The following is a 23,640-nucleotide window of genomic DNA, read 5'->3' as shown; positions in this document are numbered from 1 at the left end:
TTACAATGATGTGTTTTAGTGAATTCAGTGAATCACTCATAAAATCACTTGTTCAGCTTTTGAATAAATCACTGTTTGTTTTCAAACTAATGAGTTTATTTAAAGAGGACATCAGATGCAAGTTCACTTCTACATGGTGTTTGCATATAAATGAGTCTAAGTAGTGTGTGGACACAACCACACACTTTTTTTGGTCCCCAAAAAACTTAAACAGTCTCAATTATCAAGTCATTTTGGTTTTCTGAGCAATATGACATTATATTGCTCAGGTCCTGAGCCATGACCACTAATGGACTGTCCTGTATACGCATATTTTTCACCCTCAGCTAGTTCACCATTTTCTCCATGCTCAAACCACTGTATAGTGACAGCATGTCTCGTAAGCAATGCAGGTGTTTTGTAGTTGGATGTAAAACTGAACATAAGAGTCTTCATTTTCTCCTGACATCAGAGCCACTGAGGACGCAGTGGATTTTGTTTTTAATAATAACAATTCACTAAATACACAATAAACAGAAGAGAGGGGTGAGGTGTGCAGTAGCTCATTAACATTTTAAGAGACATGCACCAAAACTACTCACTGTGAACAGAGTCGTTTTTGACAAGGAAAAAGAATTTTGTTTTACATGACCATTGAGGAGTTTTAATCAAAGTATTTTGCAGACATTTTTATGAAGACCATAAAGAATCATACCAACTTGTGGAAAATGGGCATTTGACGTCCTCTTTAAACGATAAGTTCACTTCCAGAATAAAAATTTCCTGATAATTTATTTACCCCATGTCAACCAAGATTTTCTTTTCTTTCTTTCTTCGGCTAAAAAAGAAATTAAGTGTTTGAGGAAAACATTCCAGGATTTTTCTCCATATAGTGGACTTCAATAAGAGCCAATGGGTTGAAGGTCCAAACTGAATTTTCAGTGCAGCTTCAAAGAGCTCTCCAGCCAAGAAATAAGGGTCTTATCGAGTGAAATAAAAAATAAAATGAATATACTTTCTAATAGGGATAGGCAATATCGTATAATTTGCGATATACCGGTAAAAAGTCTCCCCACAATAAGAATTATTCTTTCCGCAATAATAACGATAAAGTCTAGTTGTTGACATATTTCTGTGTGCGACCATGCAGAGCTTTTTCTCCAAATTAACTTCATAACCTAAGTCGAGTGTTTGAAACAACTTTTTTTAATCAGATGTGGTTTCATATCACAGAATGAGGCAGAAATCATACTATTTTATAATATTATATACAGTGATAAAAGCTAATGTCAATTAGCATTGCATTATAAATCTACTTAAACATGATAAAAATACCCAAGATAGCTTGAAGAACACAGACAAACCATATATTGTCGCAATTGTATGTTTATTGTCACCAGGTTTTCTCAGTTAAAATGTCTCTATCTGCATTTTATTCAGTTTTAGCAAAGACTAAAGAATACCCAAGATGTGTCACATGATAGTTTTGAATAGGGAAAAATGCAATGCTCATTATGCCCGCAAAGCCCCGCCTTCGTAATAAAATAGCTAATCGTTAATTAGTCAAGTCGGCGCAACAATACAGCTGCCGTTAGAAGTCCCGGTTGCTATACAAACAATCTAAGACGTTCTCAGACGTGCGCTCAGTACTGCGCATGCGCACTGGCTGATCTACACTGAAAAATAAGCTTTTTTAACGCTATTATAGCACAAGGAACTATATTTATGAGGCAGTTCTTGTCACATTTAATTGGTGATTTCAAATATGAAATTTAATCGTAAGCTTTATGAACAGTTTTGGAGAATATTCAAAGAGATAGGAGCTGCACTTGCATGCCCCAGAGGCGTTTCAAAGATGGCCACTGAGTAAAATGACATTCCTTAAATGGGACTTTAGCTATAGCGATAACTGGATTAGGGATTTCCTGGAGCATGGTCAGTACTATTACTTTTGCTATGCATATGTAGAGTTTCTGCTCAAGGGCGCCCTCCAGGTTCCAGTATGAATTAAACAGTCATTACATTACGTGTGTACTCAGTAATGCTCAGAACACCCTATTTTGGGTAAAAATAAGAAATATCATACTTTTGTCTAAAGAAACTGGATTTTTTTTCTCTTAGTGGATGTATACGATTCCGTAATTTATCATCATTGATATTGTTATTGCAATAAATACCAGAAATATCGTGATATACTTTTAAGCCCATATCGCCCATCCCTACCTTTTAACCACAAATGCTTCCCTTGAACTGTGATATGCGTCTGCGACTTTATGCATTACATAATCACATTGGAAAGGTCATGCATGGTTAGTTCTTCATCGGTGTGCTCCAGTTCAAAAAGGTAGGGAAGTGCGAAAAACTCCATCTCATTTTCTCTTCCAACTTCAAAATTGTCCAACCTTTTTTTGTAATGTTTGACTTTCTTTGCAAATTCGCTTTGTAAACAATGGATTGGTACTTCCACCTACGTATCACGTGTGACCTTTCAAATGTGATTAGGTAATGCGTGAGGTCGAGCTAGTGCAAGATGAGCATTTGTGGTTAAAAAGCATTATTTTTTATTTTTTTTTAGACCCTTATTCTTTGGCTGGGATTGTGTAGAGCCTTTTGAATTGCATTGAAACTGCAATTTGGACCTTCAACCCATTGGCTTCCATTGAAATCCACAATATGGAGAAATATCTTGGAATGTTTTTCCCAAAAAACCTTTAATCGACTGAAGAAAGACATTAACATTTTGATGACTTAGGGGGGAGTAAATTATCAGGACATTTTTTTTTAACCAATTCTTTAACATTTCAATATCTCACACATAAAGCCACCAACTGGCAATCTGCAGAAAAGGTAATTGAAAAACCCTCACCACTAATGTACAGACTGACTGTCTGTCTGGAACATGTAAACACAACCGTACTAGAGCTGTTGGACTGTATATCAGGGCTACTGAAACACCCTCAGCCAAACAAATTCAAGGACCAGAACTAACTATTATATAAATACATATTCAAGACTTTATGATTCTACTCATTTGTTGATAAACTGCATGAAAAAACAATAACATTTCAGAAAATAGGGAATTAATCGTAAATGAAACTGATTATGGTTTTATTTCAACTTCTACATAAGAAACTAAAGGGGTGAATACGTTTTCAAGAAGCATAACCCAATTCTATTTAAACCAAGCAAGGTCCTGTCTCTACTTGGCATCACAGCCGCTTTTTAAATTGTAACCAAACACGAGACCTGAAAGTGAGAGCAGACAAAACAATGTCTGTGACATGGATACTACGAAATGGACAAGATGTAGATGTGATAATGTCCACCCCACTAGCAAAATACTCCATCAAAAGAGTCCCAACCTTTATATGCGAGAACAAGAAGTTTTAATCATTCATAAGAGCGTGTTTTGTCATGACAGGCACCTGACACGCATTGATATGATAATTCAGATTTACGTTGAGGAGCGGCTGTAATCACTGTTCCTCCTTGGCATTTAAATTTTCAACTTTCCCTCTTCCCTTTTCATGTGTCGAGACCTGCCGAGGCTCGTCAGCTACGCTGTGATACGTTCACGGTTTTGAAGTGACGTGCAAAGAGAGACAAAAAGAACGCTGTTGTACTTTTCCTCACTGCCGAGTCTTATGCCACTCGATACTTGCTTGATCTCAATTACGGCCCACAACTTCAGAGAGACAAATTACCCACAATAAGCAGCGCAACAAACAACTGACAGGAGCCCACTGTCGCTCCTCATCGTCATCTGAGCGGGCGGCATAAAAGGCATATCACTCTTCTCTAGCTTCTCCTCCTCTGTTGCTCTCACTCTCCTCTTAAAGTAATGACTACGGACAAGCACCTACAGATCAACTCCTCTTTTCTTTTTCCCTGAAGCCTTTCTAAACGCTGTAATGTTGTATTCCGTTTGAGTGTTTCTTTATTCCTTCGCTCTCTTTATCTTGGAGTTTTTTTTTACTATAGAGGCTTCCTCAACAGCAGCACAAAGACAGCTACCTGTCAGGGTGCTTAATTATTTGGTGCCCTGCTTTTGACAAAACTATACTGGCAGTCAGTAGCGGAGTTAAAGACAACAAATAATCCCAAACTGACCCTAAGGGAATGTGAAAGTAATGTGATAATGATTATAGTATAAACCAAAGATCACGGTCTTATTAGGCTTATATTTGCAAGGAAAAGGAAGGAGCAACGGTTCATGACAGACATACAACTGGGCCTGGATGGTCACTTAGAACAGTAAATCTCAACCAGAGTTAAGCAGCTTTTACTGGGTATTTGGAAAGATTTTGATTTTGCTTTGTTAAACCTATAAATCAGAAAAGGACTCAAAATAAAAATATTAAGAATATCAATACAATAAAATGAATGGCCACACTTTATATTATGTGGCATTAACTACATTATTATGTACTTATTGTATTCATATTGTATTACAAAACCCTTTTGCTGCTGTTGAGGTGGAATACAGGTAAGGTTCAGGACAGGTTTGGGGGTATGGGTATATGTTTAAGGGTGGGTTAAGGGATGGGTCAACAGTCTAACCATAAATGTAATTACATGCAGGTATTTTTTTTACAATGTAAAAACATGTAAGCATTGAGATAGCTGTATAAATAACCCTTTTATTGATGTATGGTTTGTTAGGATTTGAAAATCTGGAATCTGAGGGTGCAAAAAAAATCAAAATATGGAAAAAAATCACCTTTAAATTTATCCAAATGAAGTTCTTAGCAATGCATATTACAAATAAAAATAAATTAGATTTGATATATTTACGTTACGAAATTTACAAAATATCTTCATGAAACATGATCTTTACTTAATATCCTAATGATTTTTGGCATAAAAGAAAAAATAATAATTTTGACCCATACAATGTATTTTTGGCTATTGCTAAAATAAATCTGTGCTACTTAAGACTGGATTTGTGGTCCAGTGCCACAAATGATTAATTTAAATGTAAGTACATTGTAGTTAAGGCCACCTAATATAAAGTGGGACCAAATAAATAAATCAATAAAAATGTTATTGATCACATTTTATAGTATCTTATCCAATTATAAAAATTACAATAAATTAAGTTAAAAATTATTTGGTCAGCACCTTAATATTTTCACTTTCTTTTTTAAGAAATTTAGTAGGCTGCAATTAGTGTTAAAAAGAAATATACATTTTAGTTTGGTGTTGATGATTTAAGTAAAAAAGACAAAAAAAAAGGTTTGGGAAACACTGGACTATCAATCTGTATATCATGCATACTCTGTGTAGTAATCTTCTGCATAGAAGTATACTATATAAATACAAACAGAGAGTCAGAGTTATTTATCCTCTGTGTTTAAAACTTGTCATTTATTTTATATATCACTAAGAAAATGCATTTGATAGTTGTCTGACGCTAAATCAACCTAAAGACCAAATAGTTAATATTGAAAATATTTAATTTTACAGTTAAAAGCTATCGGTCACTTTAAACAGGGCAGATGCATAATGCATTAAAGGGATAGTTCACAAAAAAAAAAAAATTCTGTTGTTAATTACTCACCCACATGTCGTTCCAAACCCGTAAGACATTCGTTGATCCTTAGAACATAAATTAAGATAATTTTGATGAAATCTGTGAGCTTTCTCGCTAAAAAGGCTGGTCTTACTTAGTATTTTTGTCTTGTTTCTAGTCAAAATATCTAAAAATTCTTCAATTAAGATTCATTTACTAGAAGCAAAATGATGTAAGATATTTAGTCTTGTTTCCTAGGGGGGGAAATTAAGTGTATTTTCCTTAAAATAAGTACAATTATCTGCCAGTGGGGTAAGAAAATTAATCTTGTTTTAAAAATATTTTCCTTATCCCACTAGATATGTCACAGTCTGGCTGGTTAAGGAGTGAAGATGGACGAGGAGAACCAGAGTAACTGAACGAATGAAGTTTATTAAATAAAATACTGCAAAATGAACAAATAAACAAAACCGGGAGCAGGAAATGAGCACATGGAACGAAACAAACGGAAGTAACATAATCATTGACCGACAAAACGGGGAGTGCAAACACAGACTCTTAAATATACTGAAACGGGGGCGTGGTCACAAACAAGATAACGAGATGACGAGGGGGAAATACAAATATGGGCAAGACAAAACCAAAAGGACTAAACCAAAAGGGGGGAACAAGGATTAAACCATATAAACTAGAAACATAGGGGGAAAAACACTGGGAAAACAGAACAGGACAGGACAAAATACTGACAAGATAATTTCACTTAAGCAAAATTCACTTAATGATTTTTTTTTCACCCCCAGGAAACAATCTTTTGAAGATAAACAAAGGTCTTACAGGTTTGGAATGACATGAGGATCAGTAATTAATGACAGAATGTTTCATTTCTGGGTGAACTATCCCTTTAATATCATTGTTGCGCAGTTACACACAATACATTTTTTGTGTTTACATTTGTAATGTTTTTATAATAAAATTCGAGGGTTAGTTCTGTACCTGGAAAAAAAAGCTTGCCTGAAACCAGGTACTTAGAGACTGTGTCGGTAACAGTCCTCAGCAAGTAGACCACCATGAAGAGTTAAGGCTGAAAATAGGCTAATTTTGTCCCTAGAATACAGTGGCCGGCCTGCAGTTTAAATTCCTAATGGGCAGAGAAAATATATCTTATATAGTCCAAGTCAAGGCTGTCACAGGACGGGAACATATTACCTCTGAATTTGTGGGAAGGATCTCATTATCATAATAATGTTTTCTGTCCCAGAAGTCAACCTGCTATTCATAATCTGAACGATTGCAATTTAAAGCCATAATAATCACTACTATTGTAAGGTAATACTCTCCACAGACAGAGCACTCTGTTTCCTGATGATGGCCAAGTTTATCCTCTGCTCCTTCTCCTTTCATTTCTGACACAGAGATACAGGCAGCCATTTCCAAAGCTGAACAATGCCAGAGAGCCAGTCCTAATGGGACTGACTAGTACTTTGTCTGTGCAAAGGGCTCTGAAAGCCGAGAATGAAACATGACCCAGCAATTCCACAGATTTGGTGCTCTTCATATTTGCATTGCTGCACTGGATGCGGATCATTCTTTGAAAACAAAGCAGCTGTTTCTAACAGGAATGAAGCAGAAGCGACTGGACCCGGTGTGTGTGTTGATATGTATTCAGAGCGGGGTGTGTGAGGGGTTGACCTGCTCTCTTCCCCCTTCCTGCCCTCACAGCTGCAGGAAAGCAGATGTTTACCACTGTAATTAACGCCTTCTATTCATGCATCTTGTCCAAAGTGGAAATCTGTTGTGACATGGGTTCAGCCAGAACCTGCTGCGGGTTCGCCCGACACAATATTAATATCAATATTTTCCAGCGGCTAATTACCTCAAATATGAATGGATGGTGATTTAGTGTTGCCAGAGCAACACTACATGACACCTGACCAAGCTTATTACATTTTATGATTTCTTCCGAAGCACTAGAGAAACTATTCATCACTACTGGCACGTAAGCAGCATATATTGTACAATATAAATTCAAATCTTGATTGTATCAAGCCTCATTATGCCTAAAAAAAAAATCTAATTTTTTAGACATCCATTTTAAAGACAAGAAATTAAAATAGACCATTTACAACATGAAATGGTTTGACAAACACAATTTTCTGTCCTGTTCTGAAGTTGAGTTGTAACATATAAAAGGCTTGATCTTTTTTAAAACATTTCTTAAAAACTGTTTAGTTTCAGGAGTGGATAGATTTCATTTTAGTCCAATTTAATTTTTTTATAATACTCTAAAATGTAACACACTTAATAAATAAACAAATTGAAGCCATGTGTGCATCCAAAGCTGAGAATTTAAAATGCAAAATTAAAATCAAAATTATTTAAATTGCAAAACATTTGCGAATAAAACTCCAGTACGAGAAAACAAAATTGTCACTTCCTGATAAACTGGAACTAAATATCTCTAAAAAAAAAAAGGGAAATGCCACTGAATAAAACAATTTTATAATAATTAATATAATAAACATAATATAATAATTTTCATATATAATAAATTGCTTGCGCCTCAGAGCAAGTAGATGGAAAACAATAAATGCGGTCATTCCTTTCTGCTTTTTGGGAATGCAGTTGTGTAAGACCAATTCTAGGAGGCAATTATACAGAAATACTTTAACGACAGACTTTGCTTGAGCATTTCAGAATGACCATAACAAAATTTGAGATGCTGTGCAACAAATTCGGTCCACTGGTTAGTCAGGATAGGCTGTCCCATAGCACAAAGTCACATTACTTTTTTGATCCGCATGGAGGAATTTATTCTTTAAATGTGTTTCTATCTCCAATTATTCGCATTAACTCTTCTTCGCACAAGTCAAAAACCACTTCAAGCGAGTGTAAAAATTACGAATTAAAGTTTTTTTTTTTTCTAAATTTGTCATCTCCATCCATTGTTTCTGATGCGTTACTTCAAAATGTGCATAAAAACAGGGTGATGGAAACAGCCAAATAAATAAACATTTTCCACTTTGGAAACAACTTTTCTTTTTTGTTGACCAAAAATTAAACAATAACATCACAGCTATCCAAGACTGACGCAAACAAATCCTGATAGATAAAATCTAGTCCTGTCCTATTTCCCACTAAATCCATTACCATTTTGACTTTACAGTTGGATATCACATTATGAAGTTCCATGCTCTTTCATGTTGTCTTGAATAGTATGTGACACATACAAATGACTACGGAAACATGAAACATGCTGCCTACCTGTAGAGCCATGTGTGTCCAGTGGCCTATGCTAATGTGACCTGCAGTCTTCATGCTTATAGAGAAGTTTTGTTTGCTGTGAATGCCGTAGTGGATCTGAATGTCATCCTTGGAGACTGTCACCAGCAGCACCAGTCTGCCCACAGCACTCTTTTCCATTAAAGTCCTACACATTAGGAAAACAAACATTAATGAATACATCTTCGCATGAAGCGCATCATATTATTTCATACAGGGACAGTGAAAGACATTAGTAAGCAATCAATAGACCTTTAAAATATCGGCTATGAAAATCCAACAACTATCCTTTTACTAGGAAATTCTTGCCATCTAAAATGAACATCACTCTGACATTTATGCATGTTGTATCAATATTTTCCATTTGCCTTTTCTTGTTACTCGAAAACACCCTCATACACTGTCATATGAAACACCATTACGGACGTTTTACGGGAAACGGCAGCATTTACGAACACAGGCCACCGCATCCAATAAATCATAAAGCATTTGTACTCAGGTTGCGGCTGGCCCCGGAGTCAGAAACATCTCACCTACAGCCAAGCTTCTGCTGCCTGCTCCACTTGCAATTAGGCCAGGCTTCTCCAGGGAAGGCAACGTTTTAGTATTCAATATGTCTACTAAGGCAAGTGTTCCAAAAAACTACGTCTGAGCGGTGTATATTTTTATGTCATATTACCAAGGGGATCTTAGGAAGGTATTAAACACAGGCCAATTAATTCACTAAGAACAGAATAAACACGCAAGCCTGTTGACTCTGCCTCACGCCGCTTCAAGGAGACAACGCGACGGATGAACTGCCTTGACCGCGCAGATTCGCTTATTTATTTTTCAACACTACACGCTTGTGGCTTTCTCTCTCTTTTCATGCTCTGCACTTGATATAAAATGCTGAAACAGTTGTTCTTCTTCTACAGCCTCTCTGACTCCATCCTTTCATCCCATCACCCACTTTCAACTATATCATTTTCTGTGCTGTGGAAAAACAAAGTGGCCTTTGAGTTGATGCTTTTTTGCCAGAGCTCAGGAAACACTGTGGCAATTTCATTTCATTGATCTAAAACTGGCCACAGCTGGTCTTGCCGGAGCAGAGCAAACAGGGCTCAGAGCTTTTTCAACTTGGCAGGACTCCTCACAGAATGTGTTCCATGTACCAACATGGTTTCAAAGTGGAGATACAACAGAGGAAATGTCTGAAAATGAGGTGAGGACAACCAACAGCTGAGTGGGGATCAACTACACAGGAAAAGCTAGTTTGAATAAAACCAGCTCTGGCAAGGCGAGCAACCGAGCTAATCCATTTCGGGTTCAGATCATACAGCGGTGTTCTAACAAGTCATTCTTTTCCTGGAACGGAGCAGGTATTGAAACTGATCCGGTTGATTAAGTAAAATATTCACTCTCTAAGTGACAGAAACACTTGCACTGCCTCTCTGATCTTCTTAAGGGAAAATTCTGGACGTGTGTCTACTTACATTACAGTGTCTTGCTCGAGTTTCAGCCACACCGTTAGAGTAAATGAGCTCGCTGGGCCGAAGCTTAGAGTCGTGGGGGAAGCCGGACAACCTCCTGAGGTCGGAAAGATGAAGCTGGTGGAATCGGCCTCCGCGCCTGGACGGTGGTCCCGTGCATCACCCTTCAAGCATGTGCCCACGCTTCTGGCGAGGATGTCGATGTAGTCTGGTGTAGAGGAGCTATGTGGACACTCCTGGATGCAGAACTTCTGGACACAGGTGTGGAGATCCTCCTGAACCTGGCCGGCTTGACAGAAAGTACTTCTTTCAGGAATTCCACACGTGGCCCTCGACGGCATGGTGCTGACAGATTTATATGCCCCGATGTTCTCGAGCCTGGGGAAGTTGCCCTGAGGGGCAACCAGGCTGAGGGAGGCATAAAAGCCTAGGGTGTACAGTAATAACATAGCACCTTTGTGCCCAAGGAGCCAATTCGTCGTTGGTGGCGAGGTTGCCTCCTGATGTAGTGATCTTAAATAAGTAATGATGGTCATGCCGGTGGTGACATTTTTACAGTCCAGTGCCTTGGGTAAGGCAGCGCAGCTTAATGGCACAATGTCAAAGAGGAGGCCAAAGCCTTCACATGATAGCTAGGATTTGGGCCCGTCAAAGTCCTGTAGAAAACCAAAGGGAGAAAGGAAGAGCAAAATCATATGTGAAAACATATTTATGAAAAATATTATACCCTGACACCCTTCCTGAGGCTCTTAGGATTCCACTTGATGCAAGAAAAGCTTAACAATTACTTTTGCCGGTGCATCTGAATTGCACTGAGCATGGCTTTATGTCAGTAACATCCACCCCGAATTCAAGTGGCATTGCAAAGAGGAGAATTATAATAACCTCTCTAAAATGCTGTATAGTAAAGACCTAAAATACATGCACTAGAGAGGTGAAAAACAAACCAGGTGGGTTTATAAACACATAAATCTAGAGGAACAGTCTACAAGATTGATGATTGAGCAGAAGCTCAAATGTCGTCAACCTCGTTCACATTACAATAGCAGCGGGCTATTTGCCAACATGCATTCAACAGGTTGCTGGAGCCAATCTTATTGACTTTGTATCAGAATGAAGAAAAAAAAAACTGTGGGAAATTTTGTCCTCTTCAACCTGTGCCAATTATACAAAGGCTTTCAGGGAGTCGACGTTTTAAAGGAATTTCTGGCGGTAACTTGCTCCTTGTGTGATAAATATTGTGCTTTGGTGCCTCTATCTACCTACCCCTCAAATATCTTTAAGACCTCCTACACAAAACAATTACGTTTTATGATTATAATTAGTAATATGTAAATATGTCCTTCAGTTATAATGACATTTTGTCATTTTCCCGTCCTACACTTAACGAAAAGCTCTCGAGTGCCAGACTGTTACTATGGTTACCTCCTCAGCTAATGCGACTTCTGTTTCTTCATCTATTAGCAAACTTTTGTGGTAGGACTGAAATGTTGTTTGATAATGCTATTGAAACAAATATACACTTTATGTACTATAAATTGACATACTTTTAAGCCCCAACGTGTATTTCTTTTTTTTTATTAATTAGTCCTTACCGCTCATAATGCGTACCCTGCACTTCACTGAACAAAACACAGACTGTTTTGTGTTTGAACATCTTGATTAGTCTTCAATTAAGAAAGAAATATGCCGCATTAAACTAATTTAATACAAACAAATATAAACGAAACAAAGGCATACTAAAGATCCATACGTGACCATGAAAACAATCTATAGCCTACTATATTCTTACCTCGGCGCATGATGCATTCAAGGAACGCGTGGCCACTCTGAGCAAAGCAGATTATGAGAGTTTGCCATCTGCTCCTATCCAGAATTTGAGCGCTCGATCACTCTAAAAACAACTGACTGAAATGCTGATAAATAACATGCATGCACATATCCGCCGCGAATAAAACCAAAACACCTGTTGGCATCATTGATCGGTCGCTGGAGGAAGATGTCAGTGTTACGTTACGTCTCGATTTAACAAGTGGATCTCTTGGCTCAGGAACGCCACTCGACGTCGCTAAGCAACCCGGCACAGAGTTGCACATTCAGGTGCTGGACTCCGGGAGGGGAAAGCAGGACAAAGGATTAAAGAGAGGGGGGCTGAATGAATCCACTATGTGGGGATGTCTGAGTATTATTATGGTCCATGACGCAATGGCTCATACTGATGACTGGGATGACATTACTTTGGCCAAATGTCGTATCCTATTTTGTTCGTCTCAAACTCATTTGATATGGGCCTAATGGAATAATCCTTGCATATGCTTAAACTCTGAGAGCCCTACACAATGACATTAATTGTATAGCTTATGTATAGCTTAATTAATTTATTTTTTATTTTATTTTTTAAGTACATTTTTATATAGAAAAAATTGCAATAAGTTTTCAGACAAAATCACAATTAATAAATTATACAATTGGTTTGTCACTTTCTTGAGATTTTATAGGGGATTCGTGTGTTGAAGAAAACATCCCACAAACTTTATGTGGGAAAGGATATGAATGTTTGTCTATTTATTTATTTACTATTTTAGAATACTTTCATAGTGTTTTAACTTTGGTGACTGACTTGAGAAGGCGCCGACGCCATTTCCTGTTTTTCCCAAAATAACCACTAGAGAAAATCAAGATACATTTTCACTGTTGCTATGCACTACGTTGACAACGGGGATAAACAAATCTCCTTGAAAAAGCTGACACCAGCGACGTGTTTGAAGAGAAGAGGATTTCATGGAAAATGCTATAATTTTCAGATATTAGTAAACAAGTGTTTAAGAGAATATTGTTCTGTAGGATACCACAGTGATGTATGATAGATGAATAGTGAAGTCTGTAGTTTGAGAGGATATGTTATTTATAAGGAATATAATTGTATTTAAAAAAGAAAAAAAGACATAGCTTGTGGGGTAAAACGCCCCCTACGCTGAGGGGTAAAACGCCCCCCAGAGGGCATAGTTTCTCTCTATTATAATTACTATAATAACATATTTCTGTCTATCAAATCCTTTGTTTTACACTTAATGCAGTAACTAGGTGGTAAAATCAAAATATTTGAACACAATAAAAAAATTACCTCAACATATTTGTTTGCATGGCTTAGTTATATGTAGGCCTATAAATATAAATGTTAAAAAAATTTGATATTTTGGACATTCCTCAAATAAATATTAATATATATACATGTTGATACATTACTTTCCTTTTACTTTTAGAGATTAAAAACTATAGTCTGTTCATTTTGCTGTTGATCTATGAAGAAAACTGGTTGGTAAGAAAGGGGGCATTTTACCCCACTGCTGGGGCAAAACGCCCCCTTTGTACAAAAATATGTTCAGTCAAAATACTAATTAATTATGAAGGCTGAGCAATTTTAATATTTGGTGAATAACTTCTGCCATAGTCACTCAAAACCGGGATGGCAGTTCTAGTCCCATTTATGTTTTGTTTCACTGTAATGTCACATTTTCCTTAAGGGGGGCGTTTCCCCCCACTCTACCCTACTATCGAAGTACCGCGAGAGCAATAGGCTAGCTCATTCTGCTTTTTTTTTAAATTGCAGAAAAAAAAACTTACAAATAATAACAATACAAAAAAGAAACAAGAAATAAAATAGCGAACATTCAATTTGAACAAATAATGATCACAAAATACCAGGGGGGATTGAAGATTGTATCATAGTATTTTAAACTTGTCACAGACGTTTTATTTTTTAACAGTCTTATTAAAGAAACATAAAAGTCAAAATCAGAACAAAACCAATTTATCATAAGAGATGAATTAAGATTTTTTGTTTATGTATGTGAAATTTCACTAATAAAATAAAAAGGTTAACAATAAATTCCAGATCTTTATTGCTTTTGTTTACATAATACAAGATAATATTGTTTAAAGTAAAGCAATAATTAATATTCATTCAATTAAATATGTGACCCTGGACCACCAAATTAGGGTACTTTTTTATTGAAATTTATACATAATCTGAAGCTAATTAAGCTTGCCATTGATGTTTTTTAGGATAGGACGATATTTGGCCGAGATATAACTTAGATATAATAAGAAAATCTAGAATCTGAATTTTGAGAAAAGTTGTCCAAATGAAGTTTTTAGCAATGCATATTACTAATCAAAAAATAAGTTTTGATATATTTACAGTAGGAAATTTACAAAATATCTTAATGGAACATGATATTTACTTAATATCCTGATGATTTTTGGCATAAAATAAAAATCGGTAATTTTGACCCATACAATGTATTTTTGGCTACTGCTAAAAAATAAGATTGGTTTTAAGTAAGCTAGCTCATTCAGCGCCTAATGATGTCTGCATTTACATCTACAAGACGTATTTTTTTAGAGTGTTTGCTCATCCGCAATACTATTGGACATATCAGATGTCAAATAGACGTAGGCCTATATTAGATGTCTTCAGTAGAATTTAGAATGTATGTAAAACTGACATCTGAAAGACGTCTGTTAGACGTTTGTACACAGCAGATGCTTTGCAGATCAAGAGCTCATACAGGTGCTGTATTAAGTAGTACATATTGAGCGATAAGTGATCTTGCCAACAGTTTCATTTAGACGTAGGCTAAGTCAAAAACACCTATTGAATGCAATGGACCTACTAGTGTAAACAAATGTTGGACACTTTTGACATCTTTATAGCAGTCAGGTTGCCAGATATATGGATGTTTTACTGAATTCAAGAGATAAACTATACAAAAGAATAAAATATGATTCAAACAAAGGTCTCATTTATTATCTATGAGACATATTTATACAGTTGCAATTACTTTTGTAAACACAGACCGTCCTACCACTTTTTAATTAAGTGCTTCTAATGACCTTAAGCGGCTTAGCTCACTCGCCTAATAATCAATAAACTCCATCAGCTGTGTCCAGCTGTAGAAAGACTTGCTCTTTAATGTGTGGGTCTGAGGAACAGAAGCTGATTTCTGCTGCTGTTAGAACACATGCTGGACTTGTTTACATACAGGCTGAGTTTAGTACAATCAATAGTGTATATATAGGCCTATATATATTTTTCATGCTAAAAGTTTTAAATGAGTTAAATAAAATATCAACCTAAAAAACTACTCATCCTACTCATTTACTCATCCTCGTGTCATTCCAAACCCAATCTGCATTTCTTTGTCTAGATGATCCCTTTAACACTCAATCCTAATGATGTTACATCCACTATGAGAAGTGTGGTAAGAAAATATAAGGGTAAACAAACACACAAACATATGCATTACAATATCCTAAAAGCATATTTTGCATATCTTATTTATTCTCGTGAGATTAAACTTTTAAAATCAAGCCCAATTAAAGTGTTTCTCGACATTGACTACAGTTTCATCATATTTTCCTCTTCTTCTGGACTGAAGTAGACATCAGGTTTGGATTTTAATCAAATCGATTTTCTTAAGCCTCCTGTCTCGGAGCCTGTGCTGCACACAAATGCTGAGAATGTTGAAATGAAGAGCGGTATTAGAATTAGCCTTAGCATTATCTTAGCCTTTGTTCACAGAGATAGCATGCAAATGAGGCTAACACTGCTATCCTCTGCATTCCAGTTACTCAGGAGACGAACCCTGGCAGTTTAACCCAGCTGTGCGCCAGGACTCTTCCGCTAATTAATGAAGCTCAACAACTACAAACACAACACATCAACTTTTTTCCCCCTCACTTAAATATGTGCTGCAGAATTAAAAAAATCCATGCTGGACTGTATAATGAACTGTTTCCTATATTGCCAAATTAACATAAACCAACATACAAATTATTCCCATCCTCTCTGGCTTTACTAAAGGGAATCCACTGGCAGGAATGCACTTTTGGCTGTTAAATTGACATATGGTTTGTTTTACAATAAAATATGGGACATGTTAATGCCATAAATTGTAATAAAGCCTGAAAGTCATATCTTGAGCTTTATGCTGCTGATGTGCAGTTCTGTGGTATTTTCCCCCAGGGTTCCATAGTGAAATCCCTGTCCTGCTGAGATACATATGATTATATTAGCCTCTTACTCCCAGTGCAGCAAGAAAAACCTGCCACAGTTTGGCAAAGGGGTACAGATATTGCTCGGGTTGTATATTTCAGCACACCTCAGCAATTTGCTAAATCTGTGCTAAAAATTGATATTATGTAGCAGTATTTATTTCTGTGTTTTTATTGTTGTGTGGCACTCTACGTCTCTCTATTTTACTATATTTAAAGCCTTTGACTCTCTGAAAATATGGCATTTGTTTGTTTGTTTGTTTCAGATCAAAGTTGTATTTCTTACACACACAACAATTCTTTAAGGTACAAAGGCAATTAAAAATCCAGTTCAATTGTTCTGTTTTTTTGTTGTGTTGATTGTTGTGTTTTGATATATTGTTTTGTACTTTGTTGCTTTGTTTACACTATTGTAAAAAGTGCTGTCTACATCCTATTTTCTTTTATTTTGTTAAGCTGGGTTTTGTTTAGTCTAGCTGTTTTTGTTTGTTTGTTTTTTTGGTTAAATTGTGGTACAAAGTCATTGAAATGTGCTTTCTACCTCCTTGTATTGTTTTGTTGCATTGGATTTAGTTTATTTTTTGTTTGTTTAGTAAGTTCTTTGTTCATTTGTTTAGTTCAAATGCTCACTGATACTTCAGAAGGAAAAACAATGCATTAGGAGCCAGGGGTGTAAACTTTTGAACGGAATGAAGATGTGTACATTTTTCTTATTTTGCATAAATATCTTTTTTTTTCCCATTTAGTACTGCCCTTCTGAAGCTACAGAAGATACTTATATCTTCCCAAGATAACGATATAAGTTAAATTTACCCTGATCTTCAAATTCAAAAAAGTTTTCACCCCCACCTCCCTCAGTTGTCCTCACTGCACTGCAAAAAATGCTTTTCTTACTTAAATTTTTTGTCTTGTTTCCAGCCAAAATATCTAAAAATTCTTAAATCAATAAGGATTTTCTAGACAAATAAAAATTATTGTCTTGTTTTCAGAAAAAAACAAGTCAAAATTAAGTTGGAACAAGCAAAATAATCTGCCAATGGAGTAAGCAAAAAAATTCAAACAGAAAACAAGATTATTTTTCTTTCCCCATTGGCAGATTATTTTGCTTGTTTCAAGCAAAAACACAATTTTGACAATAATTGTTACTTGTCTAGAAAATCTTTTTTGATTTAAGAATTTTTTGATATTTTGGCTGGAAACAAGACAAAAAATGTAAGTAAGAAAAGCATTTTTTGCAGTGTGTGAAAACATGGATCTCAAAATAATATAGTCATTGTTGGAAAGTGTTTAAATACACAAAAATGCTGAAAAACCAAAGACCTGAAGGACTTTTCTGAAGAACAGTGAGCAGTTTAACTGTTCAGGACAAACAAGAGACTCATTAACAACTATCACTAAAAAAACAGCTATGGATCATTCAGGTAACAACACAAGTGTATGTAAACTTTTGAACAGGGTAATTTTTTATAATTCAACTATTATTTTCTCTTGTGGGCTATATGTGAACGTCTTTCATGTGAATTATCTTATTCATGTCAGCACTAAATAAGAAATAACATGCATTTTGTATGATCACTCTTATTTTGGTAAAATAATTAACATTTTGCAGATTCTGCAAGGTGTATGTAAACTTTTGACTTCCACTGTAGCTGTTTACACTATGGTACAAAAACATTGAAATGTCCTGTCTACCCCAAAACCTTTTTTTTGGTTTAGTTCAGTTTTGTGTTTTATTTTTTGTTTTGTGAGCTCCTGTTGGAGTTGCAAAAACTTTGTGGTATACTTTTTTCCTACTACATTGGCACATCTACATCTAAATGCTTTAATAATTGAGGACATATGTGTACCAAGATTGTAAACAAGTTGCAGCAAGAAGAAGGGGGAGCAGAAAATGTGGGCAATGTGCATTTCAAGACCGCTGTCGTGCTTGGAATCCCTGTTGCTGTCAGTGAAAAAGATGGACATAGAGGGACTGTGCCAGTGCATCATCTCTCAGATTGCTCCTCTCCTGTGTAGCGACATGGCTGTATATTGAGTTGTCAGATGTGACACTCCAGACACCCCATGCTGGCTCGGAGTAGGAACTGGAGATCACTGGGAAGTCAAGTCACAATGGGCTCTGGAGTGTTCCGTTGCCACACACACACACACATACACAGTCACTCAGCTCACTGCGCCACAGGGGGGTGAGATTTCAGCAGACACAAACACCAGCTCTTGTTGAAAGCATGGACCGAATTACAAGGAAATAAGGTACAGAAGAAAAAATACAGAATAATTCTGTCAGAATATAAGTTTATTACAAAAGCTAGAACAACTACAGATTATTTTATGTAGTCAAAACAATATCTATAAATTTTGCTTCCTCTAGGATTCACACCATGAAAGAAACCCCAATGTGGATCCACACATTAGTTATTTATTATGCTTTATGCTATTTTATGAAGGCCTCCCCTAAAGAGTTCTCAAGTGCTACTAATTCAAACCCGGATGACACCCCAAACTATTTATAAAAGTGCACTAACCGAATTAATGGTTCATCGAATGTAGAGTAAAACATTTAAGTGCAAATAAACGTGCAAGTGTGACCCGCTAATGCTCTCAATGAGCCCAATGCCGTCTGATCCATTTTATCCCGTGTATTAAGGAGATGGTGAACTTGCCTTTTACAGGGACGACAATTAATTGCTTTTGAGTGATCTACCAGTTACATTTAGTGTTAAGTAGTTCTAAAATTGAAAAAGGCTATTCTGCTGGAGATGAGTCATTATCTGCCTCAGTAGAACGGTGGAGACGTGGTGCGTGAAGAAAAGAGTAAAAGAAGGGTGTAGATGGGAACTAACCCACTTTGCTAATAAGATAAAGATGACTAATGAGATACTAATACTGGAATTTCAGATAATTTTACATAATGTCTTATAAGAAGAATTTTCATTTACCTACTCAGTGCTGTTTTTATAGTTGTGTTAATAAACCTACATTGTGGTTGTAAGAAAACAAACATTAAAACATTGGCTGTGAAAGGGGATCTAAAACAAGAAAGTGGTAGTTTATCCAACAATGAAAATTCTGTCAGTACATACCCTTGTGTTGTTCCAAACCTGTATGACTTACTTCTGTGGAACACAAAAGAACCATGCTTTTTTAAATAATTAAACAATAATACTTAAATAAAAATTATCCTAAAAAAAAAAAAAAAAAGCAAGAACATCAAAAACATATTTGAGATTATCTGGAAGTTAACTTTGATACATTTAGTTAACCATCCTTGAACTTTCTCTGAAGACCCAGGACTTCATAGATTGTCCGGCTCCTTGCATCTGTGGTAAACAGGGTCTCAAAAGGGACAAGCCCAAAGCTGCCTTCTTTGCACATTGTCAGGAATCGGATCTACACACTTCCTTCTCTCTTTCGACACACACATATCAGGCCCAGTGATGTCTCTCGCAGAGACATAACCGGTGTCGAGGGAGCAGGAGACCTGTGAAAGGCCATTACCACAGTGTGGCCCAGGCCATCAGCACACTAAGACCCAGGAGAGTGACCCTGCTCTCACACTGAGAAATAAATTGGGTGGACTCACTGACAAAAAGCCATCAGGGCCCAGCTGCACACATTAGCACTTCACAGATGACGGCAAGCACACCCGTGCCACCAGTCGAACTTCGTTCCCATGGCACGTCGGGGACACCACAAAACATACAGTCCCACTCAAGAGACAGTAGTTTGGTGTATGAAATGACCAGGAAGTTGGTCTGTAGTGCATCCAACTCTTCAAAACCTGCAGCTGACGACGAGCTGCGTTTGGTTAGACTGAGAGCCATAATGCTTCCCTTGACCATCCCCATTCTCATGGTTACATGAGTTGTTAAAATAGTATAAATGAGCTGAAGCAACAAAACTCTTAAACATTTTGTCACATAGTTCACCCAAAATTGAATATTCTGTTATTAATTACTCACCCTCATGATGTTCCAAACCCGTAAGACTTCAGTTCATCTTCGAGACACAAGTTAAAATATTTTTTGATGAAATCCAAGAGCTTTCTGACCCTGCATAGACAATAATGCAACTGACACGTTCAAGACCCAGAAATATAGTAAGAACATCATTAAAATAGATAAGAAATTGAAGAGCTCTTTTCCAAAACGCAATAAATGCCAAATTAAAAAAAAAATGAGTTAATTATGCCATTTTGCAGTGTACTGAACCTATTCACGACTCCATAAATGTTTCATGCCAAATCGCTGTATTTCCGTGTTTAAAATGTACTGCAAGATGCAGTTTCTTTCCAAAACGCTATAAGTTTTATTAAGTTTTTAATCTTAATGCGATATATCCTCTCGACCAATCAGAATTCGGCGAGCGTTCGACGCAATCTAACATGGCGGCGCCCTGAAGCGAGAGATGTTTGTGTTCAGTCTTCAAAATGAGAGCTTTAAACTCGATTAACAATTTTGATGGCCTGGATGAGGCAGTGATACCTGTACCTGTTGTTAGAAAACGCAGACTAGACAAAGAAAATCACAAGAAAAACAACAAAAAAGAAGGTTCGTCACTGTTTACTAGTGCGTTTTGGTTTTAAAACGGCGTTTTAAAATGAAAAGAATCCTCGTCTACATTAGCGAGTAGCGTGTATAGGTAGATTCCCGATTGTTTTGATAAAGGATGTGCTTGAAGTGGTCGAAAGGGGAATCTACTTATACATATCTATGGCTAAAGCAACGAGCATGATGTGATTGTTTACATGGTCGTCAAGGATACGCAGAGAGAATGTGGACAGCCACGCTTTCGTTTTCAAAAGTCTCCAAAAGTTTTGGTTCATTTACAATGAAACGCAATCCTGGAGTTTCAGACTAAAACACGCAAACTAAAAGCTGTCACCAGACGACCTGATAATACATTTAGACAGTTTTAAGAAAGACCAAACAAGGTTTACAAGGATAGGGCCATAATTCTCCTGGACATAACGCAAGTGGAAAGGCAGCCTCTGAAAGTCTAAACAAACGAAAAGACTGACATTAAAAATAAAGATTTATATTAATTTATAGTATGAGTCCCTTATGTCATATGTTGCATGTTCTCTTGTTTTTTTAAAAGACATAAATGAGCAATGTTTTGGAAAAAAAGAATGGATTTGTAGCGTTTTGAAAAAAAAATTAATATAAACTTTGAATGTATGATCGACAATATTGTTGTTTCATTTAACAATCATTGTTTAACATGTTCAGAATGAGCCAACAGACCATTTTAACAGGATAAATTGAATATTAACAAAATATATGGGTCTAGGAAAAGTTTTCCTGAAAACTATTAAAATGGATTTATAGCGTTTTGGAAAAGAGCTCCTCAATTGTTGAATAAAGTTGTTGTTTTTTCTTTGAGCACAAAAAGTAGTCATAGCTTCATAAAATTAAGGTTGAACCACTGATGGACTATTTTAACAATGTCCTTACTACCTTTCTGGGCCTTGAACATGGTAGTTGCGTTGCTGTCTATGCAGGGTCCAAAAGCTTTTGGATTTCGTCCAAAATATCTTAATTTGTGTTCCAAATCACACATCACGTCACTTGCTCTAGACTACTCGCGGGATATTTTTCGCTTCATGAATAACAGCATTGTGTGATCAACCATGGTGGAGTTAGCTACGTTCGCTGCTTTGTAACTGTTGCGGAAGTCCCAATTGTTTTCAAATTGAGTAGAAGACGCAATTGAGGCGAATATGGTGTGTTCGAAGCAAACGTGTCACGCATTTTGTGTCATTTGTGTCGCCCGCCACGAATTCACCTCAATTTGCGTTTTTGCATTGACTTTGTATATACATTTGCGTTTGGTGTGAACACACCATTACAGGTTTTGAACGACATGAGTGTGAGTAATTAATGACAGACTTTTAATTTTTGGGTAAACTATTCCCTTTAAATTTGTCCAGTTTAACTTAATTTGGTAAAAGAAAGACATTAGGACCAGTGCAAGTTCTGAGACCAGTCTTGTATTAACTGTTCATCATATGTTGCATATAACAGTAATAACTAATTGTTTTTAGCATGCTAACATGTGCTAGTCATTATCTAACACAGCAACTTACATCCTTTACACTGGTTCAACAAAACATTATTTGTTTATATGAAATCATTTTATCTTGTTGTATGGACCTAAACTAAATGCATTAAATAGGTTAAATGAACAAAATATATTTGAGTGTACATGCCCTCTAAGATTTTTGGATCTGAATGGATTTTAAATGTGAAACAGAAGAAAAAAATTGATGTTTGGTCATGTCTTATTCCAGCACTGATGCCCCCTTAAAAATGCTTGGCCACTCCTTTTTTTAATGTCAGTTCTTACGGTTACCAGAAACCATTAAACGGATGTGAGCAGGACAGAGGTCATTTCAAACAGACTTATCAAGATCAGCAGTTTAACTAATATGTCTAGAATAGATCAATTAATCTAAAATGAGCTTAACTTTGAACTAAAGCTTTATGGGGAACATCAAAATTCCCAATTGGACTATAAGACACTTTCCCGCTCCGGTTCCAAATTGCACCGACGGGATGATCCATAAATTGACATAATGGAGAAATACAAATAGTCCGGCATATCCGCGCATATACCTTGGCGTAGCTTACACCGGGGCCTCCTCTGAGGGTCCAACCTCAGTGAAAACCCAATTACAGCAGCTCCACATTGTAGCCATATAACATGGAAGAGAGCGGAAAGAGTTAAAAGAGCCATTACAAATGCCATGGAGCACTTTTAGCGTCTCGCAAGGTTAATGATAACGGTACTTGGCAGCTGAAATGCTCAAGTAGCTTTTATTGTATCATAATAATGAATCAATGGCGTAAAGATAAAATAAAATAAATGAACTCCGAAGTCGATGAGTAAAATGTATGTGCTGCAGCGCAAATAATAAAAAAAAAAAGTGGGGGGAAAAATCCTCCGCCAACGGGGCCCTTGTTTAAGCAATATCTTATGATGTCATCTTCTTGAAAAATATTTGCCTGCAGGTCACTGCTCTCTGTTTTAAAGCCTTAAACGCTTTTGCTACAGAACATTAAATGTCTCCCCACATTATATGATACATATTAGCGGCAGATGATTTTACACACAACACTATCTTACTATATAGGTCTAGTGCTATATTTTCTCTTTTTCAAACCTTTGTACAGAAAGTCTTCTTTGTCAAATTTATAATACAGTAGAGTCTAAAAAAAAATCAAGATTTGCTATTTAGGTATCCTAAGTGCTTTCCTCTTGTTGATGTTTGTATCTCCTACTCCTCATTTGGCCTGCCGTGTCTTATAGAGAGACGGAGCGGATGTGGGCAGACCGTGA

At 36.5% G+C, this 23,640-nt stretch overlaps 1 protein-coding gene across 1 annotated transcript in view; it reads right to left on the bottom strand.

Annotated features, from left to right (window-relative positions):
* The window catches only part of ush2a (Usher syndrome 2A (autosomal recessive, mild)), a 356,033-nt gene extending 345,255 nt beyond the window's left edge, over nucleotides 1-10,778 (bottom strand). The window contains exons 1-2 of the mRNA XM_073826569.1: nucleotides 10,246-10,778; nucleotides 8,753-8,918 (exon numbers count right to left, since the gene is read on the bottom strand). Of these exons, the coding sequence (XP_073682670.1) occupies nucleotides 8,753-8,918; nucleotides 10,246-10,778 (699 nt within the window). The remainder of the gene's footprint in view (nucleotides 1-8,752; nucleotides 8,919-10,245) is intronic.
* Nucleotides 10,779-23,640: the final 12,862 nt, after the last annotated feature.

This window comes from Garra rufa, chromosome 21 (assembly GCF_049309525.1).
Source record: "Garra rufa chromosome 21, GarRuf1.0, whole genome shotgun sequence".
In the NCBI taxonomy this organism is placed as follows: domain Eukaryota; kingdom Metazoa; phylum Chordata; class Actinopteri; order Cypriniformes; family Cyprinidae; genus Garra; species Garra rufa.
Note: the sequence above shows the minus strand (reverse complement) of the source record. Positions and strands in the feature narration are given on the sequence as shown.